Source organism: Melanostigma gelatinosum (assembly GCF_949748355.1).
Source record: "Melanostigma gelatinosum genome assembly, chromosome: 4".
Taxonomy (NCBI): Eukaryota; Metazoa; Chordata; class Actinopteri; order Perciformes; family Zoarcidae; genus Melanostigma; species Melanostigma gelatinosum.
In genome coordinates this window covers 15,714,351-15,733,476 of record NC_136637.1, presented here as the reverse complement: position 1 = coordinate 15,733,476, position 19,126 = coordinate 15,714,351, and the positions used below count along the sequence as shown (strand labels likewise).

The 19,126-nt window shown below is 40.5% G+C and overlaps 1 protein-coding gene and 1 long non-coding RNA gene across 2 annotated transcripts; both read right to left on the bottom strand.

The window, feature by feature from the left end:
- Positions 1–2,905: 2,905 nt before the first annotated feature.
- On the bottom strand, positions 2,906–14,395 carry LOC306776820 (ceruloplasmin-like; the record flags this gene model as incomplete). The annotated part of the gene is made up of 24 exons (XM_079267678.1): positions 2,906–3,016; positions 3,118–3,223; positions 3,749–3,805; positions 3,906–4,045; positions 4,182–4,273; positions 4,707–4,778; positions 4,940–4,995; positions 5,161–5,267; positions 5,482–5,610; positions 5,749–5,888; positions 7,001–7,205; positions 7,683–7,895; positions 8,024–8,180; positions 8,444–8,658; positions 8,749–8,793; positions 8,911–9,051; positions 9,639–9,778; positions 10,029–10,167; positions 10,287–10,449; positions 12,056–12,147; positions 12,229–12,402; positions 12,872–13,084; positions 13,159–13,403; positions 14,235–14,395. The coding sequence occupies 24 exons, from the start codon at positions 14,393–14,395 to the stop codon at positions 2,991–2,993; spliced, it is 3,228 nt and encodes a 1,075-aa protein (XP_079123804.1). The 3' UTR covers positions 2,906–2,990.
- A 1,246-nt stretch (positions 14,396–15,641) lies between these two features.
- Positions 15,642–17,517, bottom strand: LOC306776993. Its single transcript, XR_013771944.1, has 2 exons — positions 17,394–17,517; positions 15,642–16,967 (listed from the first exon to the last, which is right to left on the bottom strand). It is a non-coding gene; the product is annotated as an uncharacterized lncRNA (long non-coding RNA).
- Between the last annotated feature and the right edge of the window lie 1,609 nt (positions 17,518–19,126).

Here is a 19,126-nt window from a genome sequence, read left to right as displayed (position 1 = left end):
GGCAGCAGCCCAAAATCCTCACCTATCTCTGCAAGTCTTGCCATTTTTACTGACAGTGGCATGAAACTACAGTTCATACAAGGGTCGTCAGATACGCCCGGCCTGAGGTTACATGAGTTATAGACATGCAAGTTCAACATGTCCTGAAGTGGGTCAGTCCCAAAAAATAAACACTGACTAGATGAGTGAAACAAATACATTACACAGCCAATACTAAGCAGTTACTTTTAAGAAACTACGTTCGGAACACAAATTCACAAATGTCTACACATGTCTTTACACATCCGGCCCCAGATACAGGATAACTGTAACATCTTGTTTACTTTGCTTTCTAAATGTTTTTTGACATTTCAAGGTCCACTTCCTTTCATGAACACTTGCACATGAACTCCCTGTCCTCTCTACCAGCAGTGTTGACAATCTTGACATGCGATTAGAGGGGTGAAGGAAGCCATGGATTTTTCCTATTTTGTGATTTGTTATTTATTTTTCCTGTGAGCCCGAGCAAGACCAACTCTGGCTTGAATATGGTGTTCCTGAGTTATTGTACAGTTAATTGAAAATCTGATCTTTATGTAACTTGACTGCTTAAATTGTTTGTCTTTTCTCACCCGCCTAAAGTTAGTTTGCATCAGGTATTTAAAGCTGCCTTTAGATTCATGCACCTGTTTTGCCTGTAGGACAGTGCAGTCTGTGTGTTTGTGAACATATGTTACCATTGCTACCGTAAAGAGGTTAAACCTGTTTTATTTGGGTAACAACATTTGTCTGAAAGTCACAGCCTCGCATGTTGCTATAGCATTACTTTCATACTTATTATTTTGTTCTTTTCAAATCTGAATTGCAGCTTTAAATTGTCTCCTTCAGCAGGCTTAAACAGCAACATATTATGGCTCGGGTAAAGTCACCATAGCCGAGTGAGAGCGAGTATCAGGCAAAGTTTTACCAGCTGAATATGACAGAACTGTTTGGCACATCATTGAGATGCAGTACAGGTTTAGATCAGAGCTGGCATTATTGGCCACATTTCATGGTCTGAATCTTTTAAATTCCATTTCCTAGTCAGCTAATGGAGCACTGCAGGTGGCTGCTAAGACACTGATCTGCTCTCAGTTCAGTGAGTGTGTGAGCGTCTACGTGTTTGGTATGTGTGTGTGTTTGGTGATGATAGCTGATCCTCACAATATCAGATCCCTTTGAACAATGAAAAAGGGGCAAAGTCAGAATAAAGTGACTCCTCACAAGCCTGTCAAACTGCATATTTATTTGAATATATTTGAGGATTTTATCTGAGTCTGGGACATGCTAAAATGATTCATAGCATCTTCTATTTTGGGATTAACTTCCAGGATTCTAGACTGCCTTGTCGAGCACTTTCATTGTGACACTAGACTCCAGGAATCATAGACACCGCTCACAGGATTTGCAGGACACGTGGCACACAGATGTGTATGAGAGATTGAAGCCATTCAATTTCTCATCAGTACTTGCGGACTAACTGCTCCTAATGGATCCCCTCTCAAAGGTTCCTCTGTGGGACACTGACAAGGTCAAAGGCTTATAGTTGCATCATCTTGAAAAGTCAGAGGTGGATCCAAATTTCCTAGTTCGCAGTGACATCAGCTGGATGAAAAGAGGAACTGTCAGTTGCTTTTCTAAATTGCTTCCTTAGTTTCATCTAAACATATTGGTCAAGTCAAGCCGAGCATGTGTTACTCCTGCATCCCTCCGGTGCACTTAAAGTGTTATTGTGTATAATGTTTGTAGAAAGTCAGATGATCACACTGCATCAAAAAGACATAGCCCAGCAGTTACAGACAGACACATGCATCAGCGACATCTGAGCTGCTTCACACTGGTCTGTAGCTGTAGAGATGCAGCCTTGCAGGTCGTAGACTGCTAATGTTGCTAAATATGCATTAAAGTGATATTACTGCAATCCACTGGTGGATCAGACTGAACCCTTGCTTGTGTCAAAGTATGAACAACTTGATATCCTGATTGCAGGTTTCCGGTGGCTTTCATGTACATGCTTGTGAAACCTAACCGTACATCATTAGGCTAACATTTGTTTCAGTCCTAAGTTTTCTCTTTTACCCCTCCAAGCATGAGACCTCTAGAGAACATGTACTGCATGCTTTTTCAGTAAATGTTGTTCAGCCTACTAGGGGTTTTGAGTTATAATGTTGGAATGAAAGAAAATCTAAATTTTTTATTTTTACAAATACTATTTTGATGCTATTATTACAAAGAATCCCACGACAACATAACTAGCCTATTAAATAGGCCGTATTTGCTGGGTTGCCAATCACCCTAATAATGAACAGCGTCAGTTACTCCCATCTTAAATTCATTAGGGAAAGTTAGAAAGACTATTCAGGTATTTAGGGAATAACCTACAACATAATATTAAAACATAAAAATGTTTTTTTAAGTGTTGCTCTGAAAGACATAAAGCTGAGCAGTTTGTGTGTGAGTGTATGAACACAAAATCATGCGCAAGGCAACACTACATCCCTACCTCACAGTAATCACTCAAAAGGTTATTCCAAAGGATACATGTTTCCCCTGCTGATGTGTTATGTGAGTTACATCGCTGAAGACAACAATGTTCACTTGTGTTACAAATAATTTTAGTTTCCGCACACAGTGCAACTCTACGGCTACAGTGCCCCCTGCTGCCCGACTGCTGTCATTACATGCCACACATAACAGTTATATAGAACTGTTCATTCATTTTACATTTTTCTTTATTTTTTTCAGTATTCTTACAGGCTTCAGTGTCATTTGGGAAAATATCAAAGCAGATAGACAATTTTAAAAATGCACATTTTATTATTTATGAATTGTGATGTCTATTCTGAGATGTAATTATCTGCACAAGTAACCGTTCACATTAAGATGAGTTTATGAAGAGCGTTTAATGAATTGGGTCCTGAAATAAAATGTCAGCTCATCTCGGCTGTCTTCTATCCTTTTTTCTCAACTGTTCAGCCAAAGATTCCCTTCTTCTTTGCTGTTGACGAGAAACAAACATGTCACTCTTTGCACAGCATACTCATTATCTCGCATTTCTCCAAGCCTGAATTCATGTCCCTGCCCAATTAGTGTTCTTACCTTTCTCAGTAACAGTATACATCGCCTCCATGCCACCTTTAATGTGGTCAATGACGTGACAGTGGAGCAGCCAGGAACCAGGATACTCAGGACGCATCTTTACAGTCTGAACAGGGAGAGGATGGAAACGTCAAGTGAGTCACAAGTTTCATTTTTATTCATGTTTGACAACACTGAACCGACAGAATCCAGTTTTCCTGCAACTAACTGATGCAAAATGTTCTAACATTTTAAGTTCTATATATATATATATATATATATATATATATATATATATATATATATATATATATATATATATATATATATATATATATATGCTGTTAAAGATGGTAGGATTGGCAAAGGAACACTTATATCATATATGCAGCAGCACAATTAAAACAATACTTTTACCTGATTTCCTTTTTTAAAAGTGAGCAAAAAATATTTTAAGTTAATCTGTATTCCTTATTTGGTGTGTCTATATGAATTTTGTAACCTGTTTTAAGAGAAGATAATATTTTAATATATTTTACAATCCAATGGATGATGAACAATAACCTTTTACGACACTGATCCCTTGAAGTTGTGAATATAATAAGACAAATTAAATCAGTTGATGCCACGTCAGGATGTTTTGAGGTTTTACCTGAAAGGTTGCTGGAAACAGCTCATACACATCCGTACGATGAGGACCTCCACCCAGCTGGAGAGAAAGAGCAAAAAATAGTTGGAATTTGTGTGTATTAGTTTGCGTAATGTGTGATTGTGTAGGCATGTCTTGCAAGTTTGTTTGTCTTGTATACCTTATATTCCACACTGTGCCCATGCCAGTGTGCGGTGTGTATGTCCACATCATTGCCCATTCCCATCAGGTACCAGTACACCTTATCACCCACCTCCATGTTTAGACCATTCAGATTTCCATACATATAACCATTGATGGCTGCATATACAGAAAAGCACACAAACAAACATATTGGAAAGACATGAAGAATATTTCGATCGACATCGAAAGTAAAAAAAAATACCATCGGTCAAAATGATGCCGTTTATTTTGATAAAGATTATCTTTATCTCACCATGCATCTTGTTGCTCTCTATAAAGGTTTCATCATCCTTCAAGTTTGTGCGAGGGTTCCTGATGTAGGTCCTGATATTTTCATCCAGATACCTGGAATAATAATAATAATAATATTAATAATAATAATAATAATAATAATAAAAGGATATGAGGTGGGACCCGATAAAATTGCATATAAACTTCACTGTTGAACCATCTACTGATGAAATTCTCTAAACGGAAAATGTTGACATTATTAAAGTGTGTGGATTATCCTGATTATCTGTGAGAGGGTTTACAGAAAGTAAGTATTTCAAATTGACAGTGTTAATTACCATAATTGAAATTCCAATCAATTCCATTGTATGGTGGTGGCGGCATACATTTCAGACAATTTCAAAACCTCAGAATATAAAACCAAAAGAACATTTTTTTAGATACCATGAAGTAAAGGGACAAAATCAGTTTTGCATTTAAATTAGACACCTTAACTACTAAAGGTCTAAACAGTTCATAGTTAGTTTTAAGGTTAGACTCCACTTACCAACTTTCATTCTCATCAAAAACCAGGAAAAGCAGCGCGAACTCTTCCACTTGCTTTTTCATACCAAGACTCCTGAAAGAAACACAGTTTATAAAGCTGTAAATTAGCACTCTATAAAATACTTTATAATATTGTTTTGTGATGCAGAACAAAAATTCATTCCTGCCTCATCATACCTTGAAAACACACACGCACACAGTACATGCTGCATGAAATGATGCAGAGACACTCACCTGCCCCAGCTACGGCGACAGATCACCAACGGACCAATCAGACCGCTGTACAGGTCCTGTTAGGCAGGGAGGCGAGGTAAGTGTGTGTGTGTGTGTGTGTGTGTGTGTGTGTGTGTGTGTGTGCGTGTGTGTGCGTGTGTGTGCGTGTGCGTGCGTGTGCGTGCGTGTGCGTGCGTGTGCGTGCGTGTGCGTGCGTGTGTGTGCGTGTGTGTGTGGCGTACCTTGGTAACATCAGCAGTGGAGTAGTATGCTGACACAAAGCACTCCTCCTGCTCTGTGGTTGGTCCTGTATTCTTTGTAACGTACCACTGGTAGGAGTAAGTCTCACCTAGGAAAGACATGTTTCTAGGTATTGAATCCTATACTATGTGAAAAAAGTATATTAGAGCTAAGTGAAGGACCTTTGCAGAGTCCTTTTGGTATTCTCAGAAAATTGTAACTTTGTTACACAATAATAATGAAGTAAATCTACAATTAAAATGTTGCATTCTGGGATTAATTCCAATATTTCTTGATGGTCTGCAAGCAGGTAGACACACTACCTGGTTGGGTGAGATGAACTGCCGGGATTTCTGTCTTGACTCCATGGGCGTGGATGGAATAAGGCCTGGACGCCATGTTTTTAAAAACCACCGTCACCTTGTCTCCCACATCAGCGTGAATCATTGGACCTGGAAGACGGGAAAGTGTTTTGATTACAAGACCAATCCAGCTGGAACATAAATCCAAGATGTTTCATACATAGTTTTTGTGGCTTTTATATTACAATCACAGTTTGTGCATTCCTGCTGCCCTGGCTGAGAGCCTACCCATGATGCCGAGGTGTTCTATATCAGCTGCTCTTTCCACTTGCTTGGTGAATTTGTTATTGGTGAACTGGCGGTAGACCACCTTCTTGTAACGGGAGCCGATAAACCCACCCTGCTGGTCCAGGAAGACAGAAGCAGGGCTGCGGAGGGAGAGAGACGGGCTTATTTTGCAGAGGATTAAATGTTGTGTGTGTTTATGGTACAATCACCTCATGCGGATGTGTTTAAGCATTCACTTCCATTTGCATGTAAATGTCTTTGTGCATGAATCTGTGTTTTGCTGTTTGGTTATCAAAAGATACAAAACACTAAAGACAACAAAAAACATTAGGTACAATATTATTTCATCTTGACATAAATAACTGAGCAGAGTTAAATGAAATAGTAAGGAGAGAAGTTTTATAAAAGTGCAAAGTTAGATTTAAAGGATAAGACTGGTGGTATTCTACTGTACATTTTTCTTATTGTTAAAAAATCCCATGAAAACACCAAAACCAACAATGTGTTAGTCCATCTCTCAGCCCCTCTGGTTCCTTCGCAAGACCTTTAATAAACACGTCTCCAATAAATAATCTCATTTTCAAAAGGCTCCATTTTCTAAAACAGCTGGGAATTTTAAGAAAACTTTACTCAAACAGGAGTACACAGAGAACTTGTTGGGCACCATTTTTATACGGATTACTCCATGTCTGGTGCTCAGCTGCATGCCGGTGTGTGGGATTGACTCAAAAATAATGTGTGTTTGTACTGAAGTAACATCTCACCAACAGCAACAATATGGCTCATTGATGGGGTTTTTAATAGTTTTGGGGCAAAACTTGAGGTCTAAGATGCATCAAGCTTAAAAGGCAATACCTCTTAGTCAGATCAATTGCATTGCTGGTTTTGGTCTTTTTCTGACATTTGTGGACAGTAAGAAATATTCAGGGAATCAACATTTATCTTATCCTTCAAGTTTTATACAATGTTTGTATAATAAAATAAACTGCATGCATGTTAAGGTAGTGCATGGTTTCCGCTGTCATCAATCTTTGGAGGCCAATTTTGCCGCCAACTGTCCGCAGAAGTCCAGATATTTTTTTCCGACGATGGCGAAGGCATGACCCGCCCTACTCTGCCTCTGATTGGCTTACCCTGATATTACCCTAACCCCAACCAAGCTATCTCCTCATACACAGGCAGAGTAGGTCGGGTCATGACTTTGACATCTTAGGGGAAAAAAGAAAATTGGTGTGTGCAGGTGGTACTGTACTTCTCATGACCGCGGAACATCTCAGCCTCCCAGGTACGGTTTGGAGAGTAGTCCCAGTCCATCTCCATGGCAGCGATGTAGTAGGTTTTTGAGCGCAACATAGTCTCACCCTGACGCTGAAATATGCTGCACTTCGCTACCGTGTAGTTGGCTCTCATCCCACCACGGTAATGGTTCACTGTGGCTGACACCACTTCAAACTGACCTGAAACAAACACAATCATCATATGTACAGAAATACACAATGTACACGTTCGGCTCAATAATTATCCCAGACACCCAATGTTTGAAATCATTCGGTCTCTCACACACACACACACACACACACACACACACACACACACACACACACACACACACACACACGTTATATTCTCATTCTGTTTGAATTGTGAGATCAAAACAAAGTTGTAACAATGTCACTGAAGGTTCTCACAAGTAAGAAGTACAATCATGTGTGCGTGAGAGAGAGACAGAGAGCGAGAGAGAGAGAGACAGAGAGAGAGAGAGAGAGAGACAGAGAGCGAGAGAGAGAGAGACAGAGAGAGAGAGAGAGACAGAGAGCGAGAGAGAGAGAGACAGAGAGAGAGAGAGAGAGAGCGAGAGAGAGAGAGACAGAGAGAGAGAGAGAGACAGAGAGCGAGAGAGAGAGAGAGACAGAGAGAGACAGAGAGATGTATACCCATGCTGTCTGGCTCCATAGTGACAGTGTGTGAGATGTGAGGGAAGACGCTGATGGTGTCTCGTCTGTTCTGGCGGTAGATGAAGCGGTTTCCCTGGAAGTAAAGGCTGATGATGTCCGTCTCTGAACCCAGTCCTGACACGTGCCATGTTACCGTATCCCCCTTACACATGGTCAGGCCTGGGAGGTTCCTATACACAAAGCCATTGATTGCTAAAAGAGAAAGACACAGAAACAAAACATACAGTGATTAGCTCAAAAATGATAAAATCATGAAGGGAAAAAGCTAAGCTGAGCTGAGCTGCCAGTGATCAGTGTGTGAGTGTGCGTCGCCTACACACCGTGCATCTTGTTGCTTTCGATAAAGCCATCGTCCTCCTTGTTAAAAGGAGGCTCTATGGGAGCAGGGGTTAGGGACATAATGTTCTCATCCAGATACCAGCTCAGGTTCTCGTCAAACACAGTGGCCATGAGGTGGAACTCTTTTTTATAGTTTTTCTACATGAGGAGAAGAGAGAAGGATCAGGAGGAAAGGTGTCTAATTGTGATTTCATCAATACATTTCAGTCATTTCAGTTTTCTGTGTCCCTCTATGGCAGACCTCTATTGAAGCTGTTCTCCAGCCTTCTTGCCACAAGCCAGATATGTATCAGATTTAGGTCCACATATACTGCAAATATCCCCCAAATCATAACTGGAAACACCAGATTTAATGGGATGTGACCTGATCAAACATAAGTTTAGTGATGCCCTCTTCTTACTTGTATTCCTTTTTTCAGTGATCCAGGACGACAGATAAGGAGCGGTCCAACCAGTCCAGAGTGGGTGTCTTTAACAGGGTCCACTCCAGAGTAGTACAGATAGGTCAGACAGTCAGCCTCCCCTTGGACTGGACCAGCACCCAATGGCACCGTCCATTCATAGCTGTGCAACGTTCCAGGTCTGACTAGAGCAGCTGGGGGAGGGGTCACCACTCCTAAATGTATTAAAAGAAAGAGGAATATTATAATGATGTTAATGCATGCTAACTTAGACTGGCACTGTAATATTCCAGCTTTTAGCTCACTTGGTTCCCTCTTCAACTCCCGCAGTTTCTTTGCTGTATGGGACTCTGAGGAGGAGAAGAAGTGTAGGGCAGGAAAGACGGAGACATAAAACAAGATAAGAAAGTGTCTAAAGTATAATCTAGTACATTGATAACAGTGTGAGTGCATGTGCTTGTATTAACCTTCCAGTTCATTGTGATAGAGCGTCCCATCCTGTTCTATACTGTACTGAACACCATGAGGCTGTATACTGTAAGGCCGGCTGGCTTTGTTCTTAAACACCACCTTGATAGTGTCCTTCTCTTCAGCTCGCAGCACAGGACCTGGAGACATGGATGGACACAAATGGACACACAAGCACACATTTAGGACAAAGGACCATTAGATGACACTATGTTGGGAGATATCTCATCATGTTAACAAAATCCTGCCGACATATTTCAAACATTAGTGTTGGAACTGGCAAACTGTTGTTGAAGTGATCTGACGAAGTCTGTCCAAAATATGAACAAAGACCTCCTTCAACAATAACAAAGCTATAGAAGGTCAGAAGAATTTTTTTTTAAAGCTGTTTTTAGTTGTAACCCAAATATCTTTGGTTGTTTGGGACAGTTGGTTGGACTAAACAAGCAATTTGAAAATGTTTGGGAAGTTGTGATGAATAAAAAATGAAAAAGTAATCTGCAGATTAGTCAATGATGAAACAGTCCAATGTTGTATGGAAAGTTTTAACCAGAAAGGGGAGCAAGACATATAATATATTTCGTTACATACCATACTATCGATATATAGCATTTTTCATTGAGTAATAAGCATGTTTGGCTGTACTAATTTGAGTTTATTTGTGCCTCCAGAGCATCGCTGACTCTGGAAAAAAAAGTGCAACCAACCCCTGCCCAGCCTGGATTACCCAGAATTCCAAGGTGTAGCTCCGCTGGGCTGCGTAGCATCTTTGTTGTGAAGGTAATGTCCGTGTATTCCACATAGCGAACCTTCTTATAGCGGCTTCCAATACGGTTTTGACTTCTAGTTACAAACATATCTGCTTCACTACACAAACACACACACACACAAACACACAATACAAATTATTAGCAGGTCTCTTACAGAATCATGAAGATTAGCCTGGACAATTTCTGTGAGAGAGTGTGTGTGTGTGTGTGTGTGTGTGTGTGTGTGTGTGTGTGTGTGTGTGTGTGTGTGTGTGTGTGTGTGTGTGTGTGTGTGTGTAGGTGTGTGTGTGTGTGTGTGTGTGTGTGTGCGTGCGTGCGTGCGTGCGTGTGTGTGTGCAGTAACCAACCCATCAGTAGGCGGCGTAGGAGCGTAGTCCCAGACTTCCTCTTCAGCAGCAATGAAGAACGGTCTGAGCTCACCGTGTGGCCGGGCCTTGTGGACGATGGGGAAACACTTCTTGATCTCAAACAGAGCCTGCATTCCAGCTGGACAAAACCACAAAACAAAAACTCACAAAGAAATACTAAACAAATTTGTTCATTATCCAACTGGGTGACAAAAGGACTTGCTTGAATCAAATTAAGAATTAAGGAAGTCGGCTCACCCATCAAATGGTCATTGACAGTGCACGTCAGCAGCCAGTGTCCAGGGTTGTCAGCTACCATTTCAGCTGTAGTGCTGGAGCCGGGGAAAAGACTGATTATGTCTGTGTGGTGGTTCTGAGTGGTCAGGATCTGGCCATGGAAATGAACTGAATGCATGTCCACCTGTTGCAGATAAAATACATTTAAACTGGGTTAAGACCAGGTGCTTGCTGCTAACACCAAGACATGATGTGGGCTATTGTGAGTCCAGTTTAGCAGCCCTGCAAAAAAGTAACACATGTTCACAAATTTAGTTTTTTCAACAAACTGTCAACAGAGGCCAGATGCAATTGTAAATGTGACGGTTACTGTTCAGACTTTCACCAACAAAATGAGAACTAGAACTGCATGCACTCAGACAATAAATGTGAGTCCTATTACAGGTACTTGGTATTGTTAGTATACGTTAACATATTGTCAATATAGGCCCAGTCAGACAAAGCTTGAGCTTCTTCTAAATGTGCTCAAAAAGACAAATCAGACAATAACTACAAAAGGTTCACTCAGTAGAAAGCAGATCTCGGCAAGACGGGTCTGCTACGACCACTGCTGTATTGTGTGATTGAATGAAAACACCCCAAAATGGTTGAGAGCAGTGAGTGACGAGCCAGCAGGCAGCCAATGGCCGTATAAAATAGTTGTGAAAGTTGTTTGTAGACAGTGTGAGTCATCACAACCACGAGAGGCTCTTGAGCATGCAGCCATGGGCACCCAAAAATATCATTATGTTTGCTGCAGCAGAATGCAAGATTAGCCGAGGGGAGACACAGAGGCGCACACTCACTCACTCACTCACACACTCACTCACTCACTCACTCACTCACAGACTCACTCACTCACTCACACACTCACTCACTCACAGACTCACTCACTCACTCACTCACAGACTCACTCACTCACTCACTCACAGACTCACTCACTCACTCACACACTCACTCACTCACAGACTCACACACTCACTCACTCACAGACTCACTCACTCACTCACTCACAGACTCACTCACTCACTCACTCACAGACTCACTCACTCACACACTCACTCACTCACTCACACACTCACAGACTCACTCACTCACTCACACACTCACTCACACACTCACTCACTCACTCACTCACACACTCACTCACAGACTCACTCACTCACTCACTCACACACTCACTCACTCACTCACTCACTCACTCACTCACACACTCACTCACTCACTCACTCACTCACACACTCACTCACTCACTCACTCACACACTCACTCACTCACTCACTCACACACTCACTCACACACTCACACACTCACTCACTCACTCACTCACTCACACACTCACTCACACACTCACTCACTCACACACTCACTCTCTCACACACTCACTCACACACTCACTCTCTCACTCACTCACTCACTCACTTAAGGGTGTACACACATGCGCACACACACGCGACCGATCGCATGATCTTCGTGGAAAATATGAAAATGAAAAATTAAAGGATTAAAGGGCTAGTTGCATATTTTGAACTTTGGTTGGTTATGTGCCTCAATTAAGACTTTTTTTTTAAATATGACACATGCAACTAGAACAATATTCTGATTCGTGGGAGTAATAATAATAATAATAATAATAACAATACCATTAATAATAGTAATAGTACAATAATACTATACAATAATAATACAACTATTAACAACAGTAATAATAATGATGATGATGATGATGATATTAAAAATACAATATTTACCTCATTGCCTAAGCCAATCATATGCCAGTGGATCTTCTTGCCTTGGCACATGCTCAGTCCAGGCAGGTTACCATACAGAAAACCATTTATACCTGCAATTAAATCAGAGTTAAAGGTATTTGTATGTGTATGCATATGAGTATGCGTATGTGTACCTGGATACTACCACTCACCGTGCATTTTGTTGCTCTCAATGAAATCTTCATCCTCCTTCAGGCCACTGGCAGGATTTGTAATGTGCGTCCTGATGTTGTCGTCCAGGTACCAGCTGAAGTTCTCATCTGACACCATGAAGAGCAGAGCGTAAAGATAGTCTCCTGAGCTGTCTCCATGCAGGTCCAAGGTTCCTACAGAGGAGTGGAGAGAGGACATTTTAGGATAACATGCATTAATGTACTGAAGGGGAAACCTACAGTAAGTAGTGCCCCTACACAACTATTTTCTCAATTAACTTCTTACTATTTTGGATGCTGCTTTTTGGTATTGCCACAGCTGATCTCACAGATTTGACAAGAATCCAGCAATATTTTTGATAGTTTAATTTGTGGTGAAACGATTGGCTCAAAAATTGATAAGTTGATAGTAAGAAGTTAAATGAGGGAAACGTTGTTTGGGCCTTAAAGTAGGTTTCCCCTTCAGAATAAACCACAGAAAGTACAGAAAGTACAACATTTCCCTCTGAAATGGAATGGAGTGGAAGTAGCCGATATAGAAGCAGAAAATTAAAACTAAAGCAGAAGTACCTGAAAATATTACATCAGTTAAATAAATGTACTTAAGTTCCGTCACCAGATAAGTTAAAAAAGGTTCCAGTACCTCTCTTACAGACAATGAGGGGTCCCATCAGTCCTGAGTTGATGTCTTTTGGTGGGTTAACGTGGGAGTGGTAGAATCTGGTCAGGCAGTTGCTGTCCTCTAATGTTGGGCTGTGGCTCTCTGGGAGGTTCCACTCATATGTCACTGTTGTACCAGGAGCCACTGAGTCATCACGCTTCAGCTCTGGACCAGTACCGTCTGGGTAAAGGGCTCCTGAAGATACAAGCACACAGAGTCACACATATATCAGCCTGTTAAGGCTGCCCATCGATTCATTAATGCCTCACCCTCATTGCCCTTGCTGTAGTTCAGTCCATGTGAGTGGATGCTGTAAGGTCTGTTTGCCGTGTTATTCAGGTGGACGGTCACTGTGTCTCCCTCCTCGGCCATCAACAGGGGTCCCAGGTAGCCCAGCCACTCCGCCTTCACCACCTCTGTCCTGTAGGTGGCGTCGCTGTACTGCTTATACACAGCCTTCTTGTAGACGGAGCCAATGCGCTGGGGGCCTTTCTTTAAAAAGACGGAGGCTTCTCTACAGAGACAGAGAACGAGGATTATTATGGGTTGCAGTTAAAATATTACAAAAACCTGTGATTGGCTAAAAATTTTAGGGCCTTTTCACATCAGACATTTTGATTTGTGATTTTAGGGAAAGCAGAGGTGTAACTCATAACATTAACGATGGCTCTGATCTAATCAAGTTTCCCAGTAAGTCGTGACAGTATGACAGTGAGTGAGCATGTACAATATACCTTTTTTACCCACAAACACTGCTCATGATCGGACATGATTTTAACCACAAACGGTCTTATTATTTAGATTATTTCGATAAATGTATTAATTGTGGAACACAATTCATTACTGCGGTTTCTTCTTCTTCTTCTTCTTTTTTTTTAAAGCATGCTGAGCAGAGAGGTTAAAAATTACAAAATAAATAGTTCACATGAAACATAAGTAATTGGTTAAATGGGTAAAAGTAAACATGTAAAATGCATTTTGCACAGAAAGCACATCAAATATAAAGAATCACTCTCCAAAGGAAACTCTGCACTACACGTGGTGACACTGAATTTTTCTTTGATGAAGAGATGGAATAAGTGTTAAAGTAAGGCTATTTGTCATGTCTTTAAAAGTTGCCTTCTTTCGAGATACAAGGTTTTCACACAACAGTGAAGATTGTCGTAATAATATTGCAATACTTGACATTGAAGGTTAAATTGTTGAGCAGTGTGGGTCAAAAAATGACAATGCTCAAACATCCATGCATCTTAATTGAGATCATGGTATGGGGGTGAAGTGGCTATTGGAAAGACAACATAATCTTTCCAACGTAATCAAGACAATGTACTAAGTTTGTACTCACTCATCCTCTTGCAGTGTGCGGTTTTGAATGATGTTCATCCCACTTGGGGCATAGTTCCAAGACACTTCCTCTATCTTGAGGAAGTACTCTCTCCTCATCCCAGACGCACATACTGCTGCACAACACAGCAACAACACTCCCCTTAACCCCAGTCGCTGCATTTTGAAGATATAGCGCTGGCACTACCACTGATAACCTGCCCAAGGAGGACGATGACTCTTTAATTCTGTTGAGCGATCCAGAGGATGATAATGATGAAGACAAGCAGTGCAGACACCTGACAGCTGTAAGTCAGTCTGTCTGAGAGGCTTTAGACCCTCTGTGTGTCTTTATACTACCTAAGCTGACTGGTGGGAACAGCCAAGCAGGGCAGAGGGGTCACTGACCAACAGACAGGGTTTGAGCCAACCCATCACAGAGATAAGGGAGGGCGTTCCCTGACAGACTTTTTGATCAAAAGGTTACATTTGCATAAGAACAGAACATGCTATTCTTTGCAATGTCCACATTTGATGGCACAACCACGAAGAGATCAGATTTAACTTACATTTACATCAGACATTATGCAGAATATCTCATATTTGTCAGAATATAGAAAGCCAGATCTGTACCACAGTCAGTTATATTTTCCGTGCTTGTGGAAATGCAGCCAAAAATCTTGCTTAGTCATGTACACATGACTAAGCAAGATTTTTGCCAGTGATGAAAACACAGACTTTTGATCCAGTCACTACTGCTGTCCAATATTAACTGCAAGGTTGAAAATGATACAGAAAAATCTGATTCCGTTGTTTCGATTTGCGTTTGTCCTAATCCACAAAATCAGTCTAACCAAGCTAAGTAATTGAATTAAAACTAATTTGAAGTACTTTCACCTACCCCTAAAGACAATTAAGGTCAATGAATTCTGCTACCAAAACTGGTTTGTCATTGTTTTAAGGTTTAAAGCGCAGTAGTTTTTTCACAATGTGACATGGACATAAAAAGTAAAAAATACTCTCCCCACAGCCACCGTGTGATAAAGAATTGAAAAATGTCTTGTGATGGACTTGACTGCAGGGTCTGAGGCCACATTTACTCAGTCTGTGTCCTGACATCGATCAATAACGGGCAACTCTGGAAACTCCAGGACACTTTAAACACACACACACACACACACACACACACACACACACACTGTTAAATGTAAGCTAATATTGCATTTGTGCAAGGCCCCTTCTCCAGATAAGTTAATGGAAACATTTTGTTTCCAGTAACAGTTTGGAGGAGGTGCAGCAGGGGAGTCAAGCATGCATACACATATACACACACAGGATATATATATATATATATGCCAATTATGAAAAGAGAACCTGTTTTTGTGGACAAAGATCAGCCTCAACTTAATGACTCACTGGATACTTAAAATGGAAATAGACATTTTTTTATTAAAGGCGGCACAAACAAACAAACATTATAAAAAATATGTCACTAAAACATATATAAAATGTCTGTTTACACTGATCTAGCTTCTGAAAGACGTAAAGAAAACAATTTACAACAAAATGCTCTGAAAATTAAAACAAATGTACAAACATAAAAATCTGCTCGTAATCCTTAAGTGATCCAACAGTGTATAAATGTTGGAACAACAACAACCACTTCCTGGTGCATCCAGATAATCATGTCAGCCAAGATGCGGATAAACAACCAAATAATGGAAATGTGCTTCTCTCCTTGCAACACCAATGACACAAGAGCTTATCTCATATGTGGCTGCCATCTTAAGTACACTAGTTTAATATCATTGGTTTGAAGTGTAATATCATCTGTTTAAGCAATAAAAACGTTAATGTAGTTATTGGGTTTCTGAAGGTACAGAAAGTATACCGCCAATAATGATAACAAAGAAAGTGAGCAACCTTGAAATTAAGAATGTAAATTTCATGAAGTGAACAGTTGTCACTCAAGTTTGAGAACAGTTGTTTTTGTATCTTCTTCTTTAAAAAAGCAAATGAAAGTTTCACACACTGCTACTTACTTCAGTGAAACCTATCCCATGTAGGATAGGACAACATACTAAATAATATTATTGATATTATTGTCGTTATCATTGTCTACTTTGTCTTTATTATTTAAGTTTACTGTATTTTCTATGGAGTATTCAGGACACACGCTCACACACATATCTACATTATTATGTACTAATAACCTGTTGCCTTTGAAATGTTGAGACTTCTGCACCAGAAAAGCTCATCATCATAATCATAATCAATGACTGCCTCGTGATTTTTGCCACTCTAAAAGGGCAAATCAAAAGCTTGAAAATATAGTGATTACACTGACGTGGCCGTCAGAAGTCCATGATACTGTAGGTGTGTCTAAGTAAGGTTGAATTGTACTCGCACACATGGTGCAGTGTGTGCAGACTTCCGCTTCCATGTGTGTCCATTAACGTCCTGTATCTGTGCATACATATTGCGTGTGTGATTTGTTTATGGGTGCACAGGCACTTGTGTCTCAGCAGGTGAGTCTACATACACGTGTGTGTTGATCTACGCGTTCAGACTATACTCCTGCTTGTAGCAACAGGGCCGGCAGATGGCGTTGACTAAACCATTTCCCAGCTGTAACAGACAGATGATGAACTCAAGCACAGCCAGGCCCAGCAACACACACAGCAGAGTCACGTTCCACTCCACGATGTGAACCGGCTGAAGACACCGTGACCACGTCTCTGGTTGTAAGAGATACCTGGGACACAGAGAGAGAAAGATCAATCACGGACAGCATTTACTACATTTATATTTTATATATTTTTTGCATTGGTTACAACTCATTGTGAGTGCTGCACCACATTCTTAAAATACTGAAATACTAAGGGGGAGAGTTGTCTCTAAGTATACATTGATGACATAAGTCGACACATGACAAGGTGTCCTCATTTACGAAATTAACAAAAAAAGTGGAGGCAAAGTCCATTGTTTTCCAGATTAGGGCACCTAGTCACATTTACCACAAAAGGCAACGGGTAAAACTGTACATTTTTACAGTTGTTTGTAGTCAGTTCATTCTGTTTACCAGTGAAATATAAAGTTAAGGACATGTATACACACATTCTTCTCTGTTTATAAACCCCCCATGCCCCAACACCCACGCACACACACAGCATCTCTCTACCTGCCCCCCTGGTCTGCAAATGGGTACGTCCATCCATAAGGAGTGAAGCACTGGGGACCCTGCACCAAGGCAAGTCCTGATATGACGAAACAGTAACCAGACCCCACCAGGCCGACCACAGCTGCCAACACTGACCCGCACTTCTGGAGAGCAACACAGACACACAAAGTGATTATATAGAAGAACATGAACGTGTTGGCATGCCTTTGTGACTGTATGTGTGAATGCCTGTCTGTATAAATGTTAACGGTTTCATTTATGTGTTTAATAGATCAGATACAGAGACTGCTATAGACACACACACACACATAACAGCAGCTGTGCATGTGGCTTGAATGGTGTGAGCCAAGCTTACTTTGTTGAGATTTGAGTAACAATGGGACCCTTGTAGAATTATTATAGTTGATTAGCATTAACATTCCACCTCATAAGGACACAGTGTTGTCTGGCTTAATGACAACTGTTCAGTATTATTCTCCAAGTGGTGAGAAAGAAACAACAAAATGGCAGTAAAATGGGGACACTAAGAGTTACAATTCGTGAAAGATGTGATTTTGATCTGTGTGCAGCAAACAGAAATGTATAAGTATTTTTATATGTTTAGAGAGCAGCATGGGAAATGAGGATGCTGCTAAGCATCAGCTGAGCATCAGTGTCATTACTCCTGGAGTGTTTGATGCAGACTTAGCTTAGCATATACCTCCTGTGGATTTTGAGTGTGATGGTTTAATAAGTCCCTTACCATTAAGCTCTCATTCCAACAACAGTTACATTTCCCCAGAGTGATGAAGACCACAGCTGGAACCAGCATCTGGAAACACAGAGTTACATTTCTGAACAGCAGCATTTTTTTTTCATCATTTGAAATGGCAGGAAGTGATACACATTAAATCGTTATAGTAGTAGGCCTATATATACAGTATATATAGATGCTAAAGCTACGTAAGCTAGGCTAATAATCATATTCTACTACAAGAAAAGATTATTGATCCTGCTTCTCTTTGCTAGCAGCTAGCATATCATTATCACCACCCATACTGTATTATTGTTTTATACAGCACATACATACAGTAAACATACAGCACCTTGGCCTCGACACATGTTTTGTCCCACCTGTCAATCACCATCCTTGTTGAAAGCAGTATTGTACATATGGACGTCACCTAAAAGACAAATCGCCTGGGACGTAAACAAATGTGCAACATGAGGCTGTGTTGCTTATTTCACACTAATCGAATGTTTGCAGGCCATTTAAGACTCAGTCGGGTTCAACTTGTCAGAATTTGGCTCAACTCTCAACGGTCTTAAGACAGGGGTCTCAAACCCCCGGCCCTAATCATTTTATGTGGCCCGCGAATCCGCCAGCAAAAAAAAAGTTTTAAAAAAAAATCATTTTTTATTTCTTTTAATTTTTTAATTTTTAAGTTAGACTAATAATAATAAAAATATCCCCATAGTCGAAATTATGAGATATAAAGTCGAAGTTATTAGATAGAAAGTCATAACTATGATAGAAAGTCATAATTCTGAGATAGAAAGTCAAAATTATGAGATTGACAGTCAAAATGATGAAATAGAAAGTCAAAATTATGAGACACTTAAACAGTTAGAATCAGCTCTTTGACTGGTTACTGTACATTTGACATGGATATGTATTGTGAGCACATTGAAGACTACTTTAAACTGTGAATGCAGACAGTTATTTAACAATATGTTACGAGTAGTTACATTTA